Source organism: Myripristis murdjan, chromosome 2 (assembly GCF_902150065.1).
Source record: "Myripristis murdjan chromosome 2, fMyrMur1.1, whole genome shotgun sequence".
Classification (NCBI taxonomy): Eukaryota; Metazoa; Chordata; class Actinopteri; order Holocentriformes; family Holocentridae; genus Myripristis; species Myripristis murdjan.
Window position 1 is genome coordinate 16,380,952 of NC_043981.1, and position 24,543 is coordinate 16,405,494.

General features: G+C 42.8%; 1 protein-coding gene across 1 annotated transcript in view; it reads right to left on the reverse strand.

The window, feature by feature from the left end:
• Positions 1-23,024, reverse strand: part of LOC115369946 (NACHT, LRR and PYD domains-containing protein 12-like) — a 33,851-nt gene extending 10,827 nt beyond the window's left edge. Inside the window, exons 1-8 of the mRNA XM_030066687.1 lie at positions 22,983-23,024; positions 22,694-22,807; positions 20,991-21,104; positions 16,916-18,952; positions 15,366-15,536; positions 13,662-13,832; positions 10,343-10,513; positions 8,642-8,812 (exon numbers count right to left, since the gene is read on the reverse strand). Coding sequence (XP_029922547.1) covers positions 8,642-8,812; positions 10,343-10,513; positions 13,662-13,832; positions 15,366-15,536; positions 16,916-18,952; positions 20,991-21,104; positions 22,694-22,761 — 2,903 coding nt within the window. The 5' untranslated portion in view covers positions 22,762-22,807; positions 22,983-23,024. The remainder of the gene's footprint in view (positions 1-8,641; positions 8,813-10,342; positions 10,514-13,661; positions 13,833-15,365; positions 15,537-16,915; positions 18,953-20,990; positions 21,105-22,693; positions 22,808-22,982) is intronic.
• Between the last annotated feature and the right edge of the window lie 1,519 nt (positions 23,025-24,543).

Here is a 24,543-nt window from a genome sequence, read left to right on the forward strand (position 1 = left end):
TTTTCTGATTTCATTTATCGATTTATGGGCTTAAGTTACACAAATTATTAATCACAGATCACATTGGTTTAGATTTAGGGTTTTTTAAATTTTTTTATTTGGTGCTTTATTTTCCTTTGTTTTCCCCGCACGGCGTCTTGCCGGCGGCGTGGCTGACGCCATGGCCAGCGGGGATTTCAAATCACTAACCCGCAAAAACGGGGTAAAGATCACGGCCACTTTCCCCTGCAGCGTGGAGGAGATCAGCCTCGCTGTGGGGGAAAGGTCGGCACATGGCATCAAATCGGCCGCTCGGATGAACAGTGCCGTGGTTATTTTCCTGGACCGGGTGGAGAAGGTGAACCGGCTCGTCGAGACAGGAATCACCGTGAAGGACAGCTTGTACAGGTGCTACCTTTGTCGCAGCCAGCGACAAAGGTAGTCCTGTCAAATGTCCCCCCCTTCATTTCCGATGAGTTTCTGAGCAGAGAGCTGTCCAGACACGGAAGGTAGTGTCCCCGATCCGCAAGATCCCGTCTGGATGTAAGTCTCAGTTGCTGAAGCACGTTGTGTCTCACAGAGACAGCTCTATATGATACTGAACAAACGGGATGAGGAGCTTAACCTCCGATTCCTGTTAAAGTAGATGATTATGAGTACGTGATTTTTGCCACTTCATCGGTGATGAAGTGTTTCGGTTGTGGAGGGGAGGGACACACGGTGAAGTCCTGTCCGGGGAGCGGGGACCCGGCTCCGCCCGGTCCGGGGGAATCTGCGGCCGCTGGAGCGGCGGCTCCGCGGCACCGGCACCGGTGGGCGCGGGGCCGCCGCGAGGAGCCCCCCGCGGGGCCGGTCGCCTCATCCGAGCGGCCGATTCCAGCTCCGCGGAGCCCAAAGAAGAAACGTGCCGATGTGTCCGACCTACAGCACGGGGTGAGTAACACAGATGCACCGGGTGTCAGTGTGAATGTGTGTGTGAGAGGATGGAAACGGTGTGAATGAGACAGTGCAGGAGGAGGGGGAAGGAGGAAAAATGGATGTGTGTGTGAACAGATGGAGTGGTGGGTGAGCAGGAAGGAGAGTGGTGTGTGTGAACAGAATGGAAGGGTGTGGGTGAGCAGGGGAAGGAGAGTGGTGTGTGTGAACAGGAGAATGAGAGTGGTTGCATGTGAACAATTGAATGAGAGTGGTGTGTGAACAGGAGAATGAGAGTGGTATGCGTGGAGCTGAACAGATGAATGAAAGTGATATGAGTGAGAACAGTGAGCAGGTGAAGGAGAAGGCAGGTGAGGAAAGCAGGCAGATGGAGAAAAAGAAGGTGAACAGTGTGCAGGAGGCAGTGGAGGAAAAGAGGACAAGGGTAAAACAGTGGGCTATGGAGTGAGCAGGTGGAGGAGGAAACAGAAATGTTTGTAAAACCAAAAGCAGCTAAACGTAGGAGAAAGAGCAGAACAAAATGATGCAAAAAACAGCAAAGTGGTGGAGGAGAAACAAAACAGAAAGTATACAGATGACAGTGAGAGTGATGAGTGTGTGTCTGACAGCAGTGACATCCCCAACATGAGCAACAGCCAAGAAAAAAAATGTACAGTCCTGAAAAAATTAAAAGTTTTTTACAACAAACCAAAATCAGCATGGAGTGAAAATAGAGGATTACTTTCCAGACATTGGTCTATTTTACCTATCAGCAAAAATAAGCATGAGCAAAAGAGAGGAAGCTGGGTTAACTGACAAGAGATTTATAGACTGAAAAACTGGTGCTAAAGGCAAAAAAAAAAGATATGATGGAAAAGGCAACTATGTGGGTTTTATTTAATTTATTGTTTTTATCCTGGTTTTTAACATCTTACTCATCATGGATGTTCTTAAACTAGGGGTTTTAAATGTAAATGGTGCAAGAGATGCAAGGAAACGAGCTTTTATCTTTGAAACAGCCTTAACAAAAAAATAGATGTTCTTTTTTTGCAAGAAACCCACAGTGATTTTAAAAATGAAGTGAGTGGAGGAAGGAATGGGGAGGAGAGGTGGTTTTAAGCCACCACACTTCCCTTAGTGGAGGAGTAGGTTTCTTTCTCCAAGGTTTTAAACCCAACTCCCTGGAGGTCCAACATTTTATTGATGGCAGGTTGCTATTGACCAGAGCTCAGTTCGACCATTTTAAAGCTGTTTTTATCAACATCTAGCCCCAACAGCCGGTGCAGAGAGGAAGCAGTTTTTATTGAAAGTAAATGATGTTTTAAATGGGTGTGCTGCGGAGGATTTTTTATTCTTGGGTGGGGATTTTAACTGCACAGAAGATGCGACATTAGACCGCAATCATGCAGAGCCTCATCCAGCCTCTCAGCGCGCCCTGAAGCAGCTGGTCCACACTCATGGCCTGGTGGACGTGTGGAGAAGGATGCACCCAGACTCCAGACAGTATACCTGGTCCCACTTCAGAGAGAGTAGGGTCTCCTCAGCCAGGCTTGATCGTATTTATTGTTTTAAACATCATTTAATGTTTTAAAAATGTAGTATTGTACCAACTGTTTTTACTGATCATCTTTGCTTTTATGTAATGTTTTTATCAGAAATTTAAACCTAAGAGCGCTTATTGGCATTTTAATTCTGTTTTAGTATATGATAAACATTTTAGAGAGGTTTTAAATATTTCTGGGGTGTTTTTAGACAGAGGAAGGGTGATTTTAGTAGTCTTAGGCAGTGGTGGGACCACGGTAAGACTCAAATCCAACTCCTGTGTCAGCAGCACACTCTCAACGTCACCCGAGACATCACCAGATCTATGAGGATCTAGAGACCGACATAGTGGATCTTGAGTCCACAGAAAATCGAGGCTGTATTGAAAGCCTCAAAGCAAAAAAAATTGGCTTAGCCAACCTGTTAAACGTTAAAGTACGGGCGCACTGGTCAGGTCCGGTTCCAGACATCAGGGAGATGGATGCACTTCTGGCTTCTTCTCAGCCTGGAGAAAAGAATGGACAGAGGAAGGTAATCCACACACTGCTATCTGACACGGGGCAGGAGATCACGGAACCATGCCCAGATACGAAAACGAGCTGTGGAGTTCTATAAGGAGCTCTACAAGAGTGAGTATGGGAAGAGCAGAAGCTCACAGAGGAGTTCTGCCAAGGGCTTCCTCAAGTCTCAGCAGAGACCAACGTACAACTGGCAGCCCCACTCCACATGCAGGAGCTTCAGGCTGCACTGCAGGGCATGCAGGGCCAACGGGCCCCGGGCAATGATGGACTCAATGTGGAGTTCTACAGAGCCTTTTGGGAATCTTAGGACAAGATGTCCTGGATGTATTCAATGAGTGTCTGGCCTCTGGTTCCATGCCAGTGTCCTGCAGGAGAGCAGTGCTCACCCTGCTGCCAAAAAAGGGGAACCTGCAGGACATCAAGAACTGGCGCCCCGTGTCATTGCTCTGTGTGGATTACAAGATTCTGTCCAAGGTCTTGGCCTCCAGGCTGGGGAGGGCTATGGAGGAGGTCATCCACCGGGACAGACCTACTGTGTGCCCGGCAGGTCAATGGTGGATAATATCCACCTAATTCGGGACGTTGTGGATGGTCTCTGGTTCTTTGGGCTTAGATACTGGTCTGATTTCCCTAGACCAGGAAAAGGCTTTTGACCGCGAACACAACTTCCTCTGGAGAGTAATGGAGGAAGTTGGGTTCAGCGCTGGCTTTATAGCTAAGATCAAGGTGTTGTACAGTGAAATTGAGAGTGTGTTGAAGTTTAATGGAAGTCTGTGTGCACCTTTTAGAGTGCATAGAGGTGTCCGGCAGGGCTGCGCTCTGTCGGGGATGCTCTATGCACTCTCCCTGGAACCTCTCCTCAACAAGATACGCTCCAGCCTACAGGTTGTTTTTACCTGGTTTTAGTGGAAACATGGTTTTATCGGCTTACGCAGATGATGTCATTGTTTTTATTAAGAATCAGAGGTGATGCAGACCTTTTAACTAACATTGTGAGTGATTTTAGCATAGCATCAGCAGCAAGGGTAAACTGGCAAAAAAGCGAAGGCCCTTGCTGTTGGTGAATGGCGTGGCGGTCTCCCAGTTTTTTCCCAAGCCCTAAAATGGAAAAAAGATGGTCTTAAGTACCTCGGTATATACTTGGGAAAGGAAAAATGTGGTGGAGGAAAAACTGGGAGACCGTCACGGAGGAAAATAGAAGGAAGACTCTCCAAATGGAAATGGTTGCTCCCTAAGATGTCAATGAGAGGCAGGGTTCTGGTTTAAACAACTTGGTAGCATCCCAACTGTGGCACCGACTAACCTGTGTGGACCCCTCCCCCCAAATTTATTAGCAAATTTGCAAAGAAAAATTGTTGATTTCTTTTGGGATGGTCTACACTGGGTGCCACAGGGGGTGCTGTTTTTAGCCAGAGAGGAGGGGGGACAGGGCCTCATCCACCTGGCCAGCCGAACTGTAACTTTCAGACTGCAATTTATACAAAAGTATTTGAAAGGTCCAGCAGATCTGATGTGGAGGGATGTGGCCAGGCTGCATCTTTAGGCGTGCCAACAACTTGAGGCTGGAATAAAGCTCTGTTTTTTTAATGGATCCAAAATTCTAGTTTTAAATGGGTTACCTCCTTTTTACCAAAGTGTTTTTAAATCATGGAAACTGTTCTCTCACAGAAGGTGTTCCAAAGCTGAATCTCTGCACTGGCTACTGAACGAACCTCTGATCAACGGGGCCAGGCTGGATGTAACCTGCAGCACATCACTGGTCTGAGGGGGGCGCTGCTCCAGTCAAACGTCATAACCCTGAAACAGCTGGTGGATGCGGTGGGGCCGGCGCTGAGCGACGCCCAGGCCCTGGGCTCTCTACTAGGAATGAGGTCTGTCCGGGTGGCGCAGAAGACCCCTAGAACTGTGGACCAAAAGACTGTCCTGGGGAGGAAAAAAGGCTCCTCAGGGACGACGCAGAGAGGAAATGTGAGCCCAATGACACAGACACCTTCCCGGAAATTTTCCTGAGCCCAGGGCTGGGGGAACTGACCGGCCCCCTGCTAATGGTCAACGACCCACAAAGAATGACTCTGCACAAAGCAGACAAGAAAACACTCTAGACAAACTGTGTAAAAAGCATCCACAAGGTCGGACTGAGCAACAGATCCTCCACTGTGTGGACACAGAGACTGGGACAAAATGGACTGAAACCACAGTGGAGGGTTTTTTACAAGCAACCCCTGGAAAAACGGACTGGTGACCTCCAGTGGAGAATTTTACACGGTGCTGTTGCCACAAACGCTTTTATCTCTGTTCTTAATCCTGCTGTTTTTAGTAAATGTCCTTTTTGTGATCTCCGTGAGACTGTTTTCCACATGTTCACTGAATGCAACAGGCTCACGGAGATCTTTTTGGTTTTAACATTGGTTTTTAATCTTTTTAACGTAGCTTTTACTGAGAAGGTTTTTATCATGGGAGCTGGCTATAACAAAACAAACAAAAACAAATGGCAGCTCCTAAATTTTATCTCAGGAGAAGCAAAAATGGCAATTTACTTAAGCAGAAGAAACAAGATTGAAACAGAGAAGGGCAAAACGCAAAAAAGATGTGGCAAGCAAAACTAAAAGCAAGACTCAGACTAGAGTTCAAATTTTATAAACAGATGGGAGATTTGGAAGGTTTTAAAAAGCTGTGGTGTTTTAAAGATATACTTTGCTCTGTTGAAGAAGAAAACCTGCACCTTGCACATTTTTTATGAAGTATTTTATTTTATCTAAGTGATTTTGCACAGAAGCACTTTATTTGTAAATGAAGACAGTCTTGAAGTGAAAAAGATGTAAATAAAGTCTTTTGTAAAAATCAAAAAAAAAAAAATCTCTCTCTCTCTCTCTCTCTCTCTCTCTCTCTCTCTCTCTCTCTCTCTCTCTCTCTCTCTCTCTCTCTCTCTCTCTCTCTCTCTCTCTCTCTCTCTCTCTTCTCTCTCTCTCTCTCTCTCTCTCTCTCTCTCTCTCTCTCTCTCTCTCTCTCTCACACACACACAAAGCACGCATGCATCCATGATACTGAACCTGACCAAACATCCTCACAAAAACTAAAATAACCAGCAGCCCCGACTTTAAAAAAGCACAACATATACTTCACAGCAATATCAGCCTTATAGACATTTAGTGCTACTATATGATTCAAACAATATCCATATATTTCTGTCATCATTAAAAAGTGCAGTCTGACCTGAGAGTCTTCAGTCTGCAGTTTGGACTCTCCAGTCCAGCAGACAGCAGCTCCACTCCTGAATCCTGCAGCTGGTTCTCACTCAGGTCCAGCTCTGTCAGATGGGGGCTGGACTTCAGAGCCGAGGCCAGAGAAGCACAGCTGCTCTCTGACAACCTGCAGCCACTCAGTCTGAATAAAGAATAAAATATGGAGCTATAATTTCCAGATCACAAGATGTTCCAGATCAGAGTGAATAAATATCAACTGAGAGGGATTTGTATGTTCAAAAAAACAAAGGCAAGAACAAATGTAAAACAAAGATGTATAACAGTAGAAGGTGTAAATATATGGAATAATTTAGAAATGGAAATGAAATTATGTAATGCACTTAATAGATTTAAAATGCTATTTAAAAATAATATTATTAGTAAATATAAAACAAAATTAAGAACACTAGTGTATTTATGAACTGCCTTGGAACCCTTTGAATGTATAATATTTATTTAAGTGAGGTGACAAAAGCTTAGTAATGTAAGAAGGAGAGGCAAAATAAGCTAAGGCTTCAGCCTATACCTTTTCAGTCAGTGTATGTTTGTATAAATCATATATTTGTTTTGGTTTTTCAGTACTAAAAGGAAATGAAATACTATTTATTGTTTAAAAATATGTGTATAAGATATTGTCTATTTATATGTGTATTTGGTTTCTGCATGTTGAAAATGACTGAAAAACAAAATTCACTAATTCACTAAATTTCTGGTGTTTTGGATATTTATCAGTCAAAGATTGTTCAAAATATTCAAAAAGGCAGGACAAACCATTATTATAACAATTATATTAATAAGAATACTGATAATACTAATTCATATTTATATTACACCTTTATAGCAAAGTTCAAAAGTGCTTAACAAAACCATCAGAGTAAATGAAAAGATAAAGATAACACCTGAAATTAAAAGACTTCAAAATATTAAAAATACAAATAAACAGACAATGAAAGCAAGAAATGATAAAAGGTCCAAAATAATTCAAATTCAGTGCTAAATACGGTAGACGTGAAAACAGCCATAGGTACGTCCATAAATAACAAATGAATGGCTCAGTGAAAAGTCCTCAGATGCCTTCAGTCTACCATCTTCTCAGAGTAAAACTGGAGAACAAGAGCTTCTGCATCACCTTCTGCTCAACGTCAGCAAAACCAAAGAGCTGATAGTTGATTTTCGAAAAAAAGAGGCAAAGACACACAACCCTGTCTACATCAGTGGAGCTGAGGTGGAGCAAGTGAGCAGTTTTAAGTTCCTGGGAATCAACATAACAGAGAACCTAACATGGACCTCACATATCTCTGCCCTGGTTAAAAAAGCCCAGAAACGGCTGTATTTCTTAAGGAAACTTAAGAAAGCAAAATTCCCACGCCAAGTTCTTGTCAGCTTCTACAAAGGAGCGATTGAAAGCATCCTGACTGGAAACATCACAAACTGGCATGGGATGTGCACGGCCCAGGACAGGAAGACTCTGCAACGAGTGATTAAAACTGCCCAAAACATCATTGGCACCCATCTACCAAGCATCAGTGATATCGGGGAGGTGAGGTGAGAACCTAAAAGACAACACCCACCCCAGCCACAGCCTGTTCACCCTGCTGCCGTCAGGCAAAAGATACAGAAGTATCCGCTGCCGTACAACCAGACTACAGAGCAGCTTCTTCCCTCAAGCTGTGAGACTACTAAATGCACCATCTGCACTCCTCCATGTTTAATAATTTTATTTTCTATACAATCAATTAATCAGTCAAGAGGGAACCACACTTTAATTTCATTATACAACCTGTTGTATAATGACAAATAAACTTCCTTGTATCCTTGTATCCTTGTACATGACACCAGCACCCAGTCTCTTGACCAATCAGGGCCAAAGTTATTAGCATTTCAACAGACTGACCAGGTGATGGCAGTAGAGCTGGGCCCATCAATATATTGATATAATATGGATAGTGTGATATGAGATCAGATATCATGTGGGATTTGGGATATGGTAATATCTTGTGGCATCAGTGTTGTCCTCTCCTGCTTTTAAAGGCTGCATTACAGTAAAGGGATGCAGTTTTCTCAACTTATTAGACGCTCCTCACTGCTCTGTTATTGGCCTCAGCCTGCTCGCTCATCATATCCATATTACTAATGACGGTTCAGCACTAATTTACACTTTCATCAAAGCACCAACCAGTCATCCTAACAATATCCTCACAATATGGATTGTGTTCATTAATTACCACAATAAATATCAGATTCCCACAGACGGAGGCCATTTGGAGCCCTGAATGTTAAAATAATGTACAATATCATCACTCAGGTTCACAGTTTTTCATTTCAACACACAAGGATTGTGTGAAAATAGTTTGACAACAATTTGAGATGTAAGCCTGTAAAACTCCTGTTCAGCTAACAGAATATTACATGTTCACACATCATTAAAAAGTGCAGTCTGACCTGAGAGTCTCCAGTCTGCAGTTTGGACTCTCCAGTCCAGCAGACAGCAGCTCCACTCCTGAAGCCTGCAGCTGGTTCTCACTCAGGTCCAGCTCTGTCAGATGGGGGCTGGACTTCAGAGCCGAGGCCAGAGAAGCACAGCTGCTCTCTGACAAGCTGCAGTGCCTCAATCTGAATAAAGAATAAAATATGGAGCTATAATTTCCAGTGTTGTGGATATTTATTAGTCAGAGATTGTTCAAAATATTCAAAAAGGCAGGACAAACCATTATTATAACAATTATATTAATAATAATACTGATCATACTAATTCATATTTATATTACACCTGTATAGCAAAGTCCCAAAGTGCTTTACAAAACCATCAGAGTAAATGAAAAGATAAAGATAACACCTGAAATGAAAACACTTCAAAATATTAAAAACACAAATAAACAGACAATGAAAGCAAGAAATGATAAAAGGTCCAAAATGATTCAAATTCAGTGCTAAATACAGTGACGTGAGAACAGCCATAGGTGCGTCCATAAATAACAAATGAATGGCTCAGTGAAAAGTCCTCAGATGCCTTCAGTCTACCGTCTTCTCACAGTAAAACTGGAGAACAAGAGCTTCTGCATCACATGACACCAGCACCCAGTCTCTGGACCAATCAGGGCCAAAGTTATTAGCATTTCAACAGACTGACCAGGTGATGGCAGTAGAGGTGGGCCCATCAATATATTGATATAATATGGATAGTGTGATATGAGATCAGATATCATGTGGGATTTGGGATATGGTAATATCTTCTGGCATCAGTGTTGTCCTCTCCTGCTTTTAAAGGCTGCATTACAGTAAAGGGATGCAGTTTTCTCAACTTATTAGACGCTCCTCGCTGCTCTGTTATTGGCCTCAGCCTGCTCGCTCATCATATCCATATTATTAATGACTGTTTATCACTAATTTACACTTTCATGAAAGCACCAAGCAGTCATCCTAACAATATCCTCACAATATGGATATCACGGTATTCAGTCAAAAACACGGTGACAGTCGACTGTGTTCAAATGGCTCAGTCTGAGGGACTAGAGACAGAAAATATCCTGAAATAAACAAAATGTTCATTTGGCGTGGTCGTCTGTCAGCCTGCAGAGTTTAAACAAAGTTTTGCATGGGAAGTAGGTGAGCTGTGAAAAAGTCTGTGAAGATGATCAAAATAATAATCAGTGAAAAACAAGAGATCCTAAATGTTTAGTTGAGGTTCAGAACAGTTACAAGACAACAGTTACCATGAGGGAAAGTGATCAGGATGGTAAAAGTTGGACATATCAACTCCATCCCATCATGCCTAATCTGTGAAAGATAGCAGAATGCACTGATATGCCCACATGGGATTTTTGTCCCTGAAGATTCATCAAAGAAAATATTGGAATCCTTTGTGAATCCATAGTTGGACCAAGACCTCCATGATGGTGTCCTCTATACGTTCTGTGGAATTACCACAATAAATATCAGATTCCCACAGACGGAGGCCATTTGGACCCCTGCATGTTGAAATAATGTACAATATCATCACTCAAGTTCACAGTTTTTCAGTTCAACACACAAGGATTGTGTGAAAATACAGTTTGACAACAATTTGAGACGTAAGCCTGTAAAACTCCTGTTCAGCTAACAGAACATTACATGTTCACACATCATTAAAAAGTGCAGTCTGACCTGAGAGTCTTCAGTCTGCAGTTTGGACTCTCCAGTCCAGCAGACAGCAGCTCCACTCCTGAAGCCTGCAGCTGGCTCTCACTCAGGTCCAGCTCTGTCAGATGGGGGTTGGACTTCAGAGCCGAGGCCAGAGAAGCACAGCTGCTCTCTGACAAGCTGCAGTACCTCAATCTGAATAAAGAATAAAATATGGAGCTATAAATTCCAGTGTTTTGGATATTTATCAGTGAGAGATTTTTCAAAATATTCAAAAAGGCAGGACAGACCATTATTATAACAATTATATTAATAATAATACTGATAATACAAAATTATATTTATATTACACCTTTATAGCAAAGTTCCAAAGTGCTTTACAAAACCATCAGAGTAAATGAAAAGATAAAGATAACACCTGAAATGAAAAGACTTCAAAATATTAAAAACACAAATAAACAGACTGTACAAAAGTCTCACTCACTTCCATACTAACTGGCTTAGATCATCATGCTGCTTCCAATTTCCCTACCCAGGACACACTCACGCAACTTAACGCACACACCTGATGGCAATCAGCTGATTATCCCGACAGTATAATTCACCTGGCTGCGAGTTGCCAGGGTTTGTCTCCTGACTGTTTGCCGACATCACAACATGTCTCTTATCTCCTGGCCTACAAACTTATCCTGTGTGCGTCTTCAAACGTGAGTGTGGATTTTCTCATGCCTTGCCTTTGATCTTGGCTGTATCCCCGACATCTGCCTTTGTGCGGCAAGCAGCAATAATATGAGCAATGTCGGTACCCGGAAGTAATGTAGATATGTAAATATGTAAATATATATTCTGCAAGTATATTGATTTCATTTCGTAATTTATGTTAATGCTGCCATGGTAGTTATGTAACTTTACAATGTAATATTGTGCTGTTTGAACAGGAAATTAATTATGCGATGTGTGAATGTGAAATGTTAGTATGGAAGGCCATTAGGGCCAAAAAATTCAGATTATGACTGTTATGTTAAATGTGCTGATACAAAGTGCTATGTTATGTTAATTATGCATTTGAGTTCTGATGGCTATTTTTTGTTTTCTCTTTTGTTGTTACAGCACACATACAAACTAAGCCTTTACAAGAACGATAAAGAAAGCAAAGATGAAAAGAAATCAATAAATGCCCGTTTGCGGCTAAACTGGACTTCTCTCTCCTGTGTCCTCCTTCCAACTCTCCTCCCATCTGACCGTGGTTAGCCTGTTCCCCAGTCTCTTAAAGTGTCCCTGAGTCTCACCATACCCAGAGTGCAATCACTCATTTCACAGACAATGAAAGCAAGCAATGATCAAAGGTCCAAAATAATTCAAGTTCAGTGCTAAATACGGTAGACGTGAAAACAGCCATAGGTACGTCCATAAATAACAAATGAATGGCTCAGTGAAAAGTCCTCAGATGCCTTCAGTCTACCATCTTCTCACAGTAAAACTGGAGAACAAGAGCTTCTGCATCACATGACACCAGCACCCAGTCTCTTGAAAAGGATTGTATGAAAATACAGTTTGACAACAATTTGAGATGTAAGCCTGTAAAACACCTGTTCAGCTAACAGAATATTACATGTTCACACATCATTAAAAAGTGCAGTCTGACCTGAGAGTCTTCAGTCTGCAGTTTGGACTCTCCAGTCCAGCAGACAGCAGCTCCACTCCTGAAGCCTGCAGCTGGTTCTCACTCAGGTCCAGCTCTGTCAGATGGGGGTTGGACTTCAGAGCCGAGGCCAGAGAAGCCCAGCTGCTCTCTGACAACCTGCAGTACCTCAATCTGAATAAAGAATAAAATATGGAGCTATAATTTCCAGTGTTTTGGATATTTATCAGTCAGAGATTTTTCAAAATATTCAAAAATGCAGGACAAACCATTATTATAACAACTATATTAATAATAATAATGATAATACTCATTTATATTTATATTACACCTTTATAGCAAAGTTCCAAAGTGCTTTACAAAACCATCAGAGTAAATGAAAAGATAAAGATAACACCTGAAATGAAAAGACTTCAAAATTTCAAAAACACAAATAAACAGACAATGAAAGCAAGGAATGATCAAACGTCCAAAATAATTCAAATTCAGTGCTAAATACAGTGACGTGAGAACAGCCATAGGTACGTCCATAAATAACAAATGAATGGCTCAGTGAAAAGTCCTCAGATGCCTTCAGTCGACCATCTTCTCAGAGTAAAACTGGAGAACAGGAGCTTCTGCATCACATGACACCAGCACCCAGTCTCTGGACCAATCAGAGCCAAAGTTATTAGCATTTCAACAGACTGACCAGGTGATGGCAGTAGAGGTGGGCCCATCAATATATTGATATAATATGGATAGTGTGATATGAGATCAGATATCATGTGGGATTTGGGATATGGTAATATCTTGTGGCATCAGTGTTGTCCTCTCCTGCTTTTAAAGGCTGCATTACAGTAAAGGGATGCAGTTTTCTCAACTTATTAGACGCTCCTCGCTGCTCTTTTATTGGCCTCAGCCTGCTCGCTCATCATATCCATATTATTAATGACTGTTTATCACTAATTTACACTTTCATCAAAGCACCACCAGTCATCCTAACAATATCCTCACAATATGGATATCACGGTATTCAGTCAAAAACACGGTGACAGTCGACTGTGTTCATATGGTTCAGTCTGAGGGACTAGAGACAGAAAATATCCTGAAATATACAAAATGTTCATCTGGTGTGGTCGTCTGTCAGCCCGCAGAGTTTAAACAAAGTTTTGCATGGGAAGTAGGTGAGCTGTGAAAAAGTGTGTGAAGATGATTAAAATAATAATCAGTGAAAAACAAGAGATCCTAAAGGTTTAGTTGAGGTTCAGAACAGTTACAAGACAAAAGTGACCATGAGGGAAAGTGATCAGGATGGTAAAAGTTGGACATATCAACTCCATCCCATCATGCCTAATCTGTGAAAGATACCAGAATGCACTGATATGCCCACATGGGATTTTTGTCCCTGATGATTCATCAAAGAAAATATTGGAATCCTTTGTGAATCCATAGTTGGACCAAGACCTCGATGATGGTGTCCTCTATACGTTCTGTGGAATTACCACAATAAATATCAGATTCCCACAAACGGAGGCCATTTGGACCCCTGCATGTTGAAATAATGTACAATATCATCACTCAAGTTCATAGTTTTTCACTTCAACACACAAGGATTGTGTGAAAATAGTTTGACAACAATTTGAGACGTAAGCCTGTAAAACTCCTGTTCAGCTAACAGAATATTAGATGTTCACACATCATTAAAAAGTGCAGTCTGACCTGAGAGTCTTCAGTCTGCAGTTTGGACTCTCCAGTCCAGCAGACAGCAGCTCCACTCCTGAAGCCTGCAGCTGGTTCTCACTCAGGTCCAGCTCTGTCAGATGGGGGTTGGACTTCAGAGCCGAGGCCAGAGAAGCCCAGCTGCTCTCTGACAAGCTGCAGCTCCTCAATCTGAATAAAGAATAAAATATGGAGCTATAAATTCCAGTGTTTTGGATATTTATCAGTGAGAGATTTTTCAAAATATTCAAAAAGGCAGGACAAACCATTATTATAACAATTATATTAAAAATAATACTGATAATACTAATTTATATTTATATTACACCTTTATAGCAAAGTTCCAAAGTGCTTTACAAAACCATCAGAGCAAATGAAAAGAAGATAACACCTGAAATGAAAAGATTTCAAAATATTAAAAACACAAATAAACAGACAATGAAAGCAAGAAATGATAAAAGGCCCAAAATAATTCAAATAATTCAAATTCAGTGCTAAATACAGTAGACGTGAAAACAGCCATAGGTACGTCCATAAATAACAAATGAATGGCTCAGTGAAAAGTCCTCAGATGCCTTCAGTCTACCATCTTCTCATAGTAAAACTGGAGAACAAGAGCTTCTGCATCACATGACACCAGCACCCAGTCTCTGGACCAATCAGGGCCAAAGTTATGAGCATTTCAACAGACTGACCAGATGGTGGCAGTAGAGGTGGGCCCATCAATATATTGATATAATATGGATAGTGTGATATGAGATCAGATATCATGTGGGATTTGGGATATGGTAATATCTTATGGCATCAGTGTTGTCCTCTCCTGCTTTTAAAGGCTGCATTACAGTAAAGGGATGCAGTTTTCTCAACTTATTAGACGCTCCTCGCTGCTCTGTTATTGGCCTCAGCCTGCTCGCTCAGCATATCCATATTACTAATGGCGGTTCAGCACTAATTTACACTTTCATCAAAGCACCAACCACTCATCCTAACAATATCCTCACAATATGGATATCACGGTATTCAGTCAAAAACATGGTGACAGTCGACTGTGTTCATATGGCTCAGTCTGAGGGACTAGAGACAGAAAATATCCTGAAATATACAAAATGTTCATTTGGCGTGGTCGTCTGTCAGCCTGCAGAGTTTAAACAAAGTTTTGCATGGGAAGTAGGTGAGCTGTGAAAAAGTGTGTAAAGATGATTAAAATAATAATCAGTGAAAAACAAGAGGTCCTAAAGGTTTAGTTGAGGTTCAGAACTGTTACAAGACAACAGTTACCATGAGGGAAAGTGATCAGGATGGTAAAAGTTGGACATATCAACTCCATCCCATCATGCCTAATCTGTGAAAGATACCAGAATGCACTGATATGCCCACATGGGATTTTTGTCCCTGAAGATTCATCAAAGAAAATATTGGAATCCTTTGTGAATCCAGAGTTGGACCAAGACCTCCATGATGGTGTCCTCTATACGTTCTGTGGAATTACCACAATAAATATCAGATTCCCACAGACAGAGGCCATTTGGACCCCTGCATGTTGAAATAATGTACAATATCATCACTCAAGTTCAGTTTTTCATTTCAACACACAAGGATTGTGTGAAAATAGTTTGACAACAATTTGAGATGTAAGCCTGTAAAACTCCTGTTCAGCTAACAGAATATTACATGTTCACACATCATTAAAAAGTGCAGTCTGACCTGAGAGTCTTCAGTCTGCAGTTTGGACTCTCCAGTCCAGCAGACAGCAGCTCCACTCCTGAATCCTGCAGCTGGTTCTCACTCAGGTCCAGCTCTGTCAGATGGGGGCTGGACTTCAGAGCCGAGGCCAGAGAAGCCCAGCTGCTCTCTGACAACCTGCAGCGCCTCAATCTGAATAAAGAATAAAATATGGAGCTATAAATTCCAGTGTTGTGGATATTTATTAGTCAGAGATTGTTCAAAATATTCAAAAAGGCAGGACAAACCATTATTATAACAATTATATTAATAATAATACTGATAATACTAATTTATATTTATATTACACCTTTATAGCAAAGTTCCAAAGTGCTTTACAAAACCATCAGAGTAAATGACAAGATAAAGATAACACCTGAAATGAAAAGATTTCAAAATATTAAAAACACAAATAAACAGACAATGACAGCAAGAGATGATCAAAGGTCCAAAATAATTCAAATTCAGTACTAAATACGATTGATGTGAAAACAGCCATCGGTCCATCCATAAATAACAAATGAATGGCTCAGTGAAAAGTCTTCAGATGCCTTCAGTCTACCATCTTCTCAGAGTAAAACTGGAGAACAGGAGCTTCTGCATCACATGACACCAGCACGCAGTCTCTGGACCAATCAGGGCCAAAGTTATGAGCATTTCAACAGACTGACCAGGTGATGGCAGTAGAGGTGGGCCCATCAATATATTGATATAATATGGATAGTGTGATATGAGATCGGATATCATGTGGGATTTGGGATATGGTAATATCTTGTGGCATCAGTGTTGTCCTCTCCTGCTTTTAAAGGCTGCATTACAGTAAAGGGATGCAGTTTTCTCAACTTATTAGACGCTCCTCACTGCTCTGTTATTGGCCTCAGCCTGCTCGCTCATCATATCCATGTTACTAATGACTGTTTATCAGGTTGGTTGTTAATCAGTCACAGGTGTGTTAGTTGAAGACAGGAGCTCACACAGGTGTATTAAGTCTCCTGAGCTCCTTCACTCTCTGCTCTTCAGGTGAGGAGGATCTCTTTGTTCGTTGTTCCTCAGTGCGTCTGAGTGAGTAGCTCATTCCAGATTATTTGTTACAAGTCATGTTGATTTTTCCATTGTTGCCTGAGCAGTAACATCATTGTTCACTAGACCAGACTGGTAGTCAGACTACCAGTCTGGTCTAGTGAACAGCGTGAACTGATGAAGCGATTTGGATAAGGGGCAAAACGTCTTCTAGACATATAACTAAGTCCAACTGACCTGATTCAGTTTCCTTCAGATACAGAAGAAACCAAGCCGTAGAAACCTGATGCTCAAGTTCAATTACACAGCAAAAATTTGCTTCTGATTTTGGGGTGAGCTGCTATGTTGCCTCCTTTTACCCTGGACTGCCTAAAGTATATTTTTTCTGACAGTATCAATCCTTTATCCTGAATATTTAGGGAACTACATAACTTTATTGTATTTCTGATGGTGTCAGGTATGGAAGCAGCTCTACACTGTTTGTATAATGCTGATTTCACATCAGGACTAACCGAGCCTTCCTGCAGTTCCTCACAGCTGGGATCAGTCTCCGTCGTCCCTCATCTGATGTGTTGTACGCCTTCAGGTCCAACTCATCCAGAACCTCCTCTGACATCTGCAGCATGTGGGCCAGAGCTGAGCAGTGGGTCTCAGAGAGTTTCTTCTCTGATCTCTTCTCTGACTTGAGGAACTTTTGGATATCCTGATGTACTGAGAGGTCGTTCATCTCCATCAAACAGTGGAAGATGTTGATGTTTCTGTCAGGAGAGATATCTGTTGCTCGTCTCATCTTCAGATTTTTGATGACTCTCTGGATCTCTTCTGGTCTGCTCTCTGTCCGACCCAGCAGGCCTCCTAAGAGCCTCTGGCTGGACTCCAGTGAGAGGCCATGAAGGAAACGGACAAAGAGGTCCAGGTGACCATTTTTGCTCTTCAGGGCTTCAGACATGACTGTCTTCAGGAAGATATCCAACGATGGCTCATTGTCAACACCTTTATTCTTGCGTGTTCTCATGACTTTGGCCAGTACCTCTGTGTCTCTGTTGGTGTAGCAGTGGAAGATGTAGACTGCAGCAAGAAACTCCTGAATGCTCAGATGAACAAAGCAGTAGACTTGTCTCTGGAAGAGCACACACTCAGTTTTGAAGATCTCTGTGCACACTCCTGAGTACACCGAGGCCTCTCTGACATCAAGACCACACTCCTCCAGGTCTTCTTGGTAGAACATCAGGTTGCCTTTCTCCAGATGTTCAAACGCCAGCCTGCCCAGCTTCAGAAGAACTTCCCTGTCAGTCTCCATCAGCTCCTGCTGACTCCTGTTTTGACTCTCATCGTACTTGTGCTTCTTCCTCTGTGTCTGAACCAGCAGGAAGTGTGAGTACATCTCAGTCAGGCTCTTGGGCAGCTCTCCTCTCTGGTCTGTAGTCAACATGTGCTCCAGAACTGTAGCAGTGATCCAGCAGAAGACTGGGATGTGGCACATGATGTGGAGGCTCCTGGACGCCTTGATGTGTGAGATGATTCTGCTGCACAGCTCCTCATCACTGGATCTCCTCCTGAAGTACTCCTCCTTCTGGGGGTCAGAGAACCCTCGGACTTCTGTTACCCTGTCCACACATGTAGGAGGGATCTGATTGGCCGCCGCAGGTCTGGAAGTTATCCAGAGGAGAGCCGAGGGAAGCAGATTCCCCTTGATGAGGTTTGTCAACAGCACGTCTACTGATGATGTCTGTGTGACATCAGACACGACCTCATTGTTCTGGAAATCCAATAAAAACCTGCTTTCATCCAGGCCATCAAAGATGAACACGACTTCACAGACGGCGAGCTTCTCTGCTGTGACCGTCTGTAATGTTGGATGGAAAACACGGAGCAGCTGGAGAAGACTGTAGCGCTCATCTTTGATCAAGTTCAGCTCCCGGAACGAAAGCAGAACCACAAGACTGACATGTTGGTTTTCCAAGCCCTCTGCCCAGTCCAGAGTGAACTTCTGCACTGAGAAGGTTTTTCCAATCCCGGCAACGCCCTGCGTCACAACTACTCTGATGTGTGTGTCTTGGCCAGGTAAGGGTTTAAAGATGTCCTGGCACTTGATTGGAGTGTCACTGAGGGTCTCCATCTTGGATGTTGTCTCCAGCTGCCACACCTCATGCTGGGTATTAACCTCTTCCCTCCGTCCCTCTGTGATGTAGAGCTCAGTGTAGATCCTGTTGAGGGGGGTTCCAGTTCCTGCTGCAGCAGTTCCTTCTGTCACAATTTCACATCTTCTCCTCAGACTGATCTTATGCTCGTCTAAAACCTCCTGCAGACCGCCGTCCACTGGGCTGGTTTGACTGAGTGTCTGCAGTCCAGGTCTTGTTCTGGATCTTTTTCCACACTGGGGACAGGCAGGATCTCCTGATGGATCAGACTGGTCCCAGTATGAGGTGATGCACCGTCTGCAGAACCAGTGTCCACAGCTGGTGGAGACTGGATCCCTCAGGAGCTCCTGACACAAAGCACAGCAGGACAGCTGCTCCTCCACATCACCTCTACTCCTCTTCCTGTCCCTGTGGAGATGAAAGCAGTTTGTTCATGTTTAGACAACATTACATTCTAACTGAAATCTTAAAATCTTTTATAAAATGTCATAAACAGTCTCTTCTGTCACCTTCTGTGACTACATTTACATGGACTGCAATAATCTAATATTAATGCAATTAAGATAGTATTTACAAGACTAAGGGCCCTATCTTGCGCCAGACTCCCTAAACCCGCTATTTGCGGATTTAGGATTTAGGAAGAGGCGTTCCCCCGTAAAAGTTGCTATCTTGTGCACCTCCCGCTATCCGCAAAACACCTACCCGCTATATTATGCATAGGCGTGTTCTGGGTGTTACGCCAGCTAAACCAATCAGTGTGCCAGGTGCCATTGCCTTTAAGGGCAGGATGCGCTATCCTAAATCCTAAATCCTAAACCCGCGATGGAGAGAGGGAGGTAGATTTTCTCAGGGCTTCTACTGAGGCTAAAGCAAGTTGGCTTTATATACATATTATATATTATATTATAGGCGAGTTAATTCGGGAGGTGGAGCCACATGTGTCCAAGTGGACGTGTCACAAGGTTGTACTGATTGAGTAAAATCCCCGCGCCACACCACACACACACAAGAGGCAGAGGTGGAACTATGTGTAAACTAATTTATTGACAAGGTAGATTGGGCAAATAAAATATTAAAAATAAAAATACAGCACAGCTGCTGGCTTATGATAAAACAATAAAACGTGCTGGCGTAAGTGTCCAATTAAAACAGTCTTTCCTCTAAACAGTCTATATGAGTAATATACTCAGTCCATTCCGGCGGTGTCCCGGTATCAGTCCGACCGCGTGCGTGGCGAGGCTCCGTCCGGGCGCGCATTGAAGCCGCCTGGACGCGCTCTCGTAACAGCCCAAACTTTGCGGATAGCGGGTGGTCCTGACCACCCGCTATCCGCTATCCCTAAAGTGTGTGCGCAAGATAGCAACTTTAGGGACAGCGCATGAAACACACCCACGGACACACCTCCAGGCGCAAAGACGGAGTCGGCATAACGGATAGCAGGTAGCGGGTGGCACAAGATACCGTTTAGGGATAGCGGAAGCTCCTAAATCCGCAATTTGCGGGTAGCGGGTAGTGGCAGCGGATAGCGGGTGGCACAAGATAGTGCCCTAAATGTCCATGTAAGCAGCATGACATCCACTTTGAGTTTTTGCAGCAGATTGAGCTTGACAAGAGCTTGACAGTTTTTTTTTTTTTTTTTTATTGTCAATCCAGGAAAAGTTGACCAACAACAAAAGCAAAAAATCTCTACAATACAGCGTGACGAGGAAACTGCAACAAGCTTTCAACAAGCAAAAGAGGATGACACCCCGTTGACTTAACCCTGAGATTAGTCACCATGGTTACGACTCCAGTGAAGACCCCATAACAAATGTCTGAATCCCCTCCACATTCAGGTGGGTTTTCATGCTGGGTTCCAGTGCTCCTGTCTGTTTCCAGGACCAGAAATCAGGTATTACAACACTCTGGGACAATATGCTTATCTCCTGATCTGATACTATCATGACACCTGGGAGCCGATCAATACATATTGTGATTCTTAAGTATCCTCTTATCCTCGTTGTGTAAATGTGTCAGAAACTGGCCTCTATTGTCAGTCCAGCTGGAGAAGCAGAGCTCCTCTGAACAGCCTCGCTCTCTAGTTTGTGTCTGTAAAGTTTCATGAGGCTGTGATTCTCCTCGAGGTCACTAGAGGACATTTTATATCATGAAATGGTTGCTATGGGGGCCAACATCATCACACATGAACACAGGTGTGAAGAACTTGTGAGTGCAGGTGCACGTGGAAATGTTCTCAGGTGTTTTGGTGCAAAACATCAAACAGCATCATAGTTTGTGGAAAACAGCACAGACCAAGATGGGTTTTGGTTGAACAGCTGGATTGCAGAGCAGGGAGCAGTCATTTCTCTCTTTGCAGTCTCTTGTCTTGATATCCTCACTACTTGCTCTGCTATATAATCTCATGTCATCATATTCCATCAGGCTCACAGTCTAACAGCTGTCTTACTTTGTGTCTGAAGGTCCAGGTCCATTACTGAAGAATAGAGGTAGATCTTTAGACCAGTCACTCTTCATGGACAGACAGCTGGACACTGCAGACTCTGCTCTGTGGTAGGAACCTCTGGAAACACAAATGTTTGAAACATGTTATTAGTTCTTGTAAATCGGGGCTCCAGACTAACTTTTCCACTGGCAGCACTTGTGCTCTTAACCCTGAGATTAGTCACCATTGTTACGACTCCAGTGAAGACCCCATAACAAATGTCTGAGTCCCCTCCACATCCAGGTGGGTTTTCATGCTGGGTTCCAGTGCTCCTGTCTGGTTCCAGGACCAGAAGTCAGGTATTACAACACTCAGGCTGGGACAATATGCTTATCTCCTGATCCATAGTATTGGATCAAGAGATAAGACACCTGACACCTGGGAGCCAAGCAATACATATTGTGATTCTTAAGTATCCTCTTATCCTCGTTGTGTAAACGTGTCAGAAACTGGCCCTTATTGTCAGTCCAGCTGGAGAAGCAGAGCTCCTCTGAACGGCCTCGCTCTCTAGTTTGTGTCTGTAAAGTTTCATGAGGCTGTGATTCTCCTCGAGGTCACTAGAGGTCATTTTATACAGTGAAATGGCTGCTATGGGGGCCAACATCATCACACATGAATCAAATGTGGCTCATTGAATCCACAAGAGTCTCAGCTTTCCAGTCAAAGCCAACTGATGCAGCTCCAAGACTGTTTAGGCCCCAGTCTGCACAAACACACCATTTTACAACAGGCCACAAGAACACATGTGGACTGCAGGGTTTGTGGCCCAAACTGCATGGGATTAGCAGAAGGTGGGCATGTCTGCAAAGGGGAGAGCCGTGGCTGCCCAGAGAACCCATTTTCATTCACACATCTGGAGGTCAGAGGTTAAAAAAAAAGCTAAAATTTAGCCAAAGTTAGAAACAATATGTTTTTCAGAGTTCTCAGGTTCTGTAAATGCATTGTGAAAATAATACAGCAATGTGTTGAACCTTGTGTTTTTTACCTTGAACCTTGATGTTGAAATGAAAATATACTTTTGAATAATTAAGTATTTTTATCTGCCTTCCGCCCTACGTGCGCTGGGATAGGCTCCAGGAACCTCCCGCGACCCTTGTGAGGATAAGCGGTTTAGAAGATGAATGAATGAATGTATTTTTAAAAGAGATTACTTTAACTCAAGTAAAACATTTGACTGAGCAGCTTCCACTGGCAGTGCAGTAATATTTGACCAGGAGGATCTACACTGTAACTCTAGTCATGGGCTTCACCACTGCTCACGGTGAAGCACCTCCATGCTGACGTGTGTGTGTGTGTGTGTGTGTGTGTGTGTGATGTGATGTGAGCCACGGTGCATCACATGCACATCAGTCTGAGCAGCACAGGATCAGATTTATCTGTCAGTCAATGTGAATCTAACCTTCAGACACAGGTGTGTGAAGAACTTGTGAGTGCAGGTGCACGTGGAAATGTTCTCAGGTGTTTTGGTGCAAAACATAAAACAGCATCATAGTTTGTGGAAAACAGCACAGACCCAGATGGGTTCTGGTTGAACAGCTGGATTGCAGAGCAGGGAGCAGTCATTTCTCTCTTTGCAGTCTCTTTTCTTGATATCCTCACTACTTGCTCTGCTATATAACCTCATGTCATCATATTCCATCAGGCTCACAGTCTAACAGCTGTCTTACTTTGTGTCTGAAGGTCCAGGTTCAGGACTGAAGAGTGGAGGTTGTCCTTTAGACCGGTCGCTCTTCATGGACAGACAGCTGGACACTGCAGACTCTGCTCTGTGGTAGGAACCTCTGGAAACACAAATGTTTGAAACATGTTATTAGTTCTTGTAAATCAGCTAAAAGAGCAGATGTGGCTCATGATCTGAAGCATCGATTTTGGTGTCACGTCTATTTTCTCCATGCGCCACAAACAGATTTTACAAGAAAACAGTGAACACACACTGCACTCTAATAGTTGTCTTACTTTGTGTCTGAAGCTCCAGGTTCAGCACTGAAGAGTGGAGGTTGTCCTTTAGACCGGTCACTCTTCATGGATAGACAGCTGGACACTGCAGACGCTGCTCTGCCCTCCTCTTCCTCCACCCAGTCACTCATCTTCTGATTTAAGTCAGTCTAAGAGGTGCAAACACACACACACACACACACACACACACACACACACCAAAGGGATGATATATGGGTTAATGTTCTAGTTTCCTAATGGACAACAGGCATTAACTGTATTAAATGGAGTCAGTGCAGCTGCACATAAATAATGTGTGTTTCAACATATTTTTGTGGAGTTTTATGTTGTTATATCTTCTTCATTTCAAATACTGTTATTTTGCAAATGTATGTATTTTTTATTTTATTATTATTATTTTTTGGTCATTCTTTATTTGGATCTCATGCAATTTTTTGTTATTAACGTCTTGCAAATTATTTGCTGTATTTTTTTATTTGCTCATTATTTTTTCCGCCATGTCTCAGAAAGTAATATAGTGAAATTGCGTAGGTGATAGAGGGTTAATAATACACACACTGAAACACACACACACACACACACACACACTGAGGGCCGAACCTTACAGTGAAATTTTACCTTTTTATTTTAATTTGTCATGTCGACCAGTTTCATGCATGCAGCATTTGGTCTTTGTAAAGGAGCCAGGAGCCGCTGATGATCTGCACAAATAAATGCAGACTCACAAATAATTTCTGAAGCACAAATTCACTTTAGGAAAGCACAAATGACAGAGTGTGAATGCAGCGAAGCTCATGGGTGTTTCCCTGTTTCTGTCCAATCCAGAGGCTGCGTTCCAGACGCTGCGCTCACCAGCAAATCCTGGTGACGTCATGAAACCTGCAAATCTTTCTTTCAGTAGTTTTGGTGGCGCACCGTGTTCCCTTCATGTCTTTTTCTTGTTGTTTTCAGAGAACAGAGCCTCAGTAGAAAAACACAAACTCCTTTCCATCAACTCTTCAAAGCAGATGATGCTTTCTTGTTAAGGCGCCACAGGTTTGGCCCTTATTCTCTTTTCTGTGTTGAGGGACCAGAGGCCTGTTCTCACCCTGACAAACAGGAAACACTTTGCTTTCTGTTCAGGCTGCAAAAAGAAAAAGCCACAGGCCTGTTCAGGGCCCTAGGAACACAGGGAGCCCTGCTCACTTTACAAACTATTAATAGATTTACATTTTTTATTGGTTAATTTATTAATTTGTTCATTTTCCAGTGGCGGGTTTCATACATACAGATCAGTCTGTATTTCCTGTGGAATAAACGAAATTAAACGGCTTTAAAAACGTGCTGTCTGATCTATAGAGCTGGCTAATATTTGTTTTTACCGCCTGATGAGGGTTTTTTTCATCACCACAAAGAAAATGATCACTGCTTTACTTTTTAAATTTATTTCTATTAGATGAACTCAACAGTGAAAAATGCAGCTTGAAAATGGCGTCGGACAAAAGTAGCGACTCACAGCAGAAGTTGCTTTATTTGTTCCTTTCTTTCTTTCTTCTTGGACTTGAATGCAGAGATCAAACAG